Below are 5,128 nucleotides of genomic sequence, written 5' to 3'. Positions count from 1 at the left end.
AGAGGTCATTATAAATTGAGAGACAAAGAGGTGAAGTGACTCATTAAGAAAAAAGAGCTAGAATGTCCCTGATGAGGGATAGTTTTGCTCAAAGTATCTGTAACATTGCATAGCACCACAAATTAAATTGCTTAAAATATTTCACACTGTTGCATAACACCGTACATTAATTCCTGTATCATTTGTTTTTTTCAGATGAACCATTTCACACCTGTACCTTCTCCTCATTCAGGAAATCATGCGGCTGAACAATACTGTGACTGAGTTCATTCTGCTTGGGTTGACACAAGATCTTGTTAAAAAGAAAATAGCATTTGCCTTTTTCTTCCTTTTCTATTTAGGAACGTTGTTGGGTAATTTGTTGATTATCATCACCATCAAGACCAGCCGGGCACTTGAGAGTCCAATGTACTTCTTCCTTTTCTACTTATCCTTATCTGATACCTGCTTCTCTACCTCCATAGCCCCTAGAATGATTGTGGATGCCCTTCTGAAGAATAATACTATCTCTTTTAGTGAGTGCATGATCCAAGTCTTTTCATTCCATTTCTTTGGCTGCCTGGAGATCTTCGTCCTTATCCTCATGGCCGTTGACCGCTATGTGGCCATCTGTAAACCCCTGCATTACATAAGCCTCATGAGCCGGCAAGTCTGCAGTGTGTTGGTAGCTATAGCCTGGGTAGGGGCCTGTGTGCATTCTTTAGTTCAGATTTTTCTGACCTTGAGTTTACCTTTCTGTGGTCCCAATGTGATTGATCACTATTTCTGTGACTTGCAACCCTTGTTGAAACTTGCCTGTGCAGACACCTATGTGATCAACCTACTACTGGTGTCCAATAGTGGGGCCATTTGCACAGTGAGTTTTGTAATGCTGATGTTCTCCTATGTTATAATCTTGCATTCTCTGAGAAACCACAGTGCTGAAGGGAGGAAAAAAGCCCTTTCCACGTGCATTTCCCATATCATCGTAGTCATCTTGTTCTTTGGTCCTTGTATATTTATATATACACGCCCAGCAACCACCTTCCCCATGGATAAGATGATAGCTGTGTTTTATACAATTGGAACACCTTTGGTTAACCCTCTGATTTATACACTGAGAAATGCTGAGGTTAAAAATGCCATGAGGAAGCTATGGAGCAAGAAACTGATCTCAGATGATCAAAGATGAATGAAAGTTACAAATGCTTCCTAATATCTTGAATCAGCCTAGAGGAATTCAACGGGAAATAGCATATTCTTATTTTGGATTTAATGCCTTCCTGTCTTTAGGAAAATAGGCAATATGAACACATACAGTGGTTAGTGTTGACTCAATTTCATGTTGAGGGAGAGACCACACCAGGTACAAACAGGTGTGTAAGGCCCATTACCTTAGATTTTTCAGAATGGTGTCTCTGCCTCCATTGGATACCTATAACCACTTGTAATTTTGATCTGGTGTTTTCTGTGTTCTTCATGTTGATTTGTGGTGTTGCTGGACTATTAAATAAAGGTTGGCGGTTGGACCCCAGCAAGCATTGCTACAGAGTACAGGGCCTGGTGATTCCACTTCTGTAAATATTACACCCAAAAAACCATATGGGAGTTGCCATGAGTTGGAATCACCTCAACGACAATGGATTTGTTTGCTGTTTTTATTGTGATTACAGTTAGGCTCTGTATTCTTAAATTCCCAAACTGGTAGCTTTTGTTTTCAAAACTGAATGTGATAATCCAGAGAAGGAATTTGGGGCTTTGAAACAGAAATACGTGCATCACAGATAGAAAATTTTAGTGAGTTCTCAATACAAATCAGAGAAGAGAATAAACTGAGTAGAGAGGCCCGAATGTTTATATGAAATGTATGTTTCTGCAATGGGGATAGTACCAACTTTTGTCACTACCCATCTGACAGCATAGTCTCTATTTACATGATCATTTAAATCCAATTTCAATTTCATTTCCTTTTGTCTTTTTATCTGTACAGAAAATTTGACACGAATATTTTTGTTCACTTGAGACTTCTAAATTCTACTTTTGTACTAAATTATATTAAAGTTTTCAAATTTGTATCAATTTTATTGTACCAACTTTAGCATTTCTCTGGCTTGATAAAATGAACATCTATTTTTCTGTGTGGACATGGAAAGCTGTAGATTCCAAGAGGAACTATAGTGACATATATACATCACTTTTTTTTTTTTTTTAGAGCCTATGAATTTCAAGGTGAAATCTATCCCATGTAGTTTATCATTGATTAGAGAAGCTACAGTTTGATTCTCCTATTGAAAGTTTTTCATAGTAGCAGTTTCCAGTTGGAAGAGTTTTGGTGATGTCTTCTTCTATTTCAAGAAAAGGAAAAGAGAAAAAAGGAGTGTGTATCCAGTGTAGTTGTCTACCCAGAAACACACCATCTAATCTATCTCCTGGACATGTACTCAATATAGAGCCCCTGCTACCACTGTGACCAAGTCTCCTGCAGAAAGAAATTGTGCTCTAGATCAGAGTCAGAATTTTATAATAAAAATGGCAGAACTGCAAAGAAGACTGAAGGTTCAGCCTCAACATACTTCCTTTGTTGAAACCAGTGTCCTGATAGAAAAATAACGGGACTCTCAGAACTAAAACAGGGAAATGTTTGTGCAGAAGGGTGACAAACCTGAACCCCCAAATTATCTGGATCCTCTGAGCTGGTTCCCCCATGCGAGGGAACAAAAGTCTTCCGTGACTTGATTCTATGTGATTACATCACCTGATCCACTTGTTGTGCAATAATAATTGTTCTTTTCCAAAACCTCCTCCTATATCCCTTGTTACTTCTAAAACACTAACCAGGAGCAAGTCTCAGGAAAGGTAAAGCAGTGAAATACAACCCTCACTCTTTTAGAAATGATATACATGAGGTAATTACAGTACCTAGCTAATATGTATGAAGAGAAACGGGGAAACACTTTACTATGGCAGTTAATCTTTAAGGTGTTAGCATAGGAGGACAGAATATAAGTCTGGAGGTTGAAAATTTTTAACATGAAGGCACTCACCAATGATTTGCAATCTGATGTTTTGGCAAGGACATCTGGAGCTGACTTTTTAAAGTATATGCCTTAAGGTATTGTATTGTTTTTCTACTGCTGCTGTAACAAATTGCCACAAACGTAGTGCTTAAAACACCCCAAATTTACTATCTTAAGTTCCCTAGGTTGAAAATATGACATAGGTCTCAATGGACTAAAATCAAGGTGTAAGTGTGGTTGCATTTCTTTTGGAGGCTCTAGGCTTTTCCAGAATCTAGAGGCCACCCTCAAAGAGATGGATTGACACAATGGCTACAATAATGGGTTCAAACATAACATCAATTGTGACGATGTCGCAGGACTGGGCAGTGTTTCCTTCTGTTGTACATAGGGTCACTATGAATATGAACTGATTCGATGGCACCTAACAACAACAATAACTTATTATATAGTTCTCTACACATTTACTAGTAAGTGTTCATCTCCTATGTGCTCCTCACCATGAAATAGTGGAAGCAATTAGTTGTTTTACTTCTTGCATGTCATGATAAGATTACAGTTGGTATTTTGGAGATAATGAATCAGGTACTGAGTTTCAGTCAGACCTATTTAGTGATTAAAAATAATATGCTGATCATTATACTTTGTAAAATGATTTTAATCATAAGACCCTCATGTACTTGGGGGAAGCTAGAAAGTACCTCAGGATGCTGGGAGTACTAGTGTGTCCTCTTTTATGTTCTCTGAGTTTTTGCATGATTTCCCTCTTTTCTTTTATCTTACTTTTTTACTCTCTACTGTCTTTATGTTCTCTGTTTTCTCAAAATATCTGCTTGTATGTGCCTTTGGTTTTCAAGACAAAGGATCTCCTTCTATGCATTCTACAAGCTTTCCCCTCCTCCCTCCAACTTGTCAGGTTACCTAGTCAGAATTCCAGAGAGGGAATTTGAATAAGTTTGCTCTTATAATTGAGTAGAGTAGGCTAAATTTAAGTCATTGGTCATTTTATGGAGTATCTGCCCTAGGTCAGCATCTGTCCCTGGTACAAACCACTGTGATGAGAAGGGAGGAGGAAAAGGGTAATGGAACCCAAAATGTGACAAACCAGAATGTTTGTTTAACATTGACTCTTAACAGCCAAACATTCTAAAAATATTTCATTAGTTAATAAAAAAAAATTCCCCACATGTCTGTCAGTTTGTGGTAATGTAGCTTTCTTGTTGCTGTGAGGCTGGAAGCTATGCCACAGGTATTCAAATACGACTAGGGTCATGCTTGGTGGACAGGTTTCAGCTAAGGTTGTGGATAAAGGCAAACTTAAAAGGTCCTGGCAGCCTACTTCTGAAAAAAAGAATAGCCAATGAAACCTTATGAATAGCAGCAGAACGTTGTCTGATATTGTGCCAGAAAATTAGCTCTCAGGCTTGAATCCACTCAAAATATGGCTGGGGAAGAGCTGATACCTTAAAGGAGAGTACACCTTAATAACCTGGAGGAACTCAGACTTCCAGGACCTTCATTTGCTTATGTGGCACAACTCACAATGAGAAGAAACAGCTGCAATCATCCACTAATAATAGGAACATGAAATGTACGAAGTATGAATGGAGAACTTAAACGTGGATCCTAGTCATTAGTGAGCTGAAATGGACTGATATTGGCCATTTTGACACAGACAATCCTATGGCCTACTATGCCAGAACGACAAATTGAAGAGGAATGGCGTTGCATTCATCATCAAAAAGAACACTTCAAGATACATCCTGAAGTACGATGTTGTCAGTAATAGAATAAGATCCATATACACACAAGGGAGACCAGTTAATATAACTATTATTCGAATTTATGCACCTACCAATAATGTCTAAAATGAAGAAATTGAAGATTTTTACCAAGATCTGCAGTCTGAAATTGATCTAACATGCAATAAGGATGCATTGATAATTACTGGCAATTATAATGGGAAAGTTGGAAACAAAGGAGAAGGATCGGTAGTTGGAAAAAATGGCCTTGGTGACAGAAACGATGCCGGAGATCATATGATAGAATTTTGCAAGACCAATGACTTCTTCACTGCAAATGCATTTTTTTCATCAACATAAGGAGCAACTATACACGTGGACCTTGCAGTA

The 5,128-nt window shown here is 38.1% G+C and overlaps 1 protein-coding gene across 1 annotated transcript; it reads left to right on the top strand.

Annotated features, from left to right (window-relative positions):
• The first annotated feature begins 238 nt into the window (after positions 1–238).
• Positions 239–1,171, top strand: LOC126079814 (olfactory receptor 4C16-like). Its single transcript, XM_049891187.1, has one exon. The coding sequence runs from the start codon at positions 239–241 to the stop codon at positions 1,169–1,171; it is 933 nt and encodes a 310-aa protein (XP_049747144.1).
• The last annotated feature ends 3,957 nt before the right edge of the window (positions 1,172–5,128 follow it).

The sequence above is a fragment of the Elephas maximus genome, chromosome 7 (assembly GCF_024166365.1).
Source record: "Elephas maximus indicus isolate mEleMax1 chromosome 7, mEleMax1 primary haplotype, whole genome shotgun sequence".
NCBI lineage: Eukaryota > Metazoa > Chordata > Mammalia > Proboscidea > Elephantidae > Elephas > Elephas maximus.
The sequence above is the reverse complement of the archived record's forward strand: the minus strand, read 5'-3'. Positions and strand labels throughout refer to the sequence as shown.

What these genes read in the sequence shown, in the direction of transcription:
- LOC126079814 (XM_049891187.1), top strand. Translation starts at nt 239, where the DNA reads ATGCGGCTGAACAATACTGTGACTGAGTTCATTCTGCTTGGGTTGACA.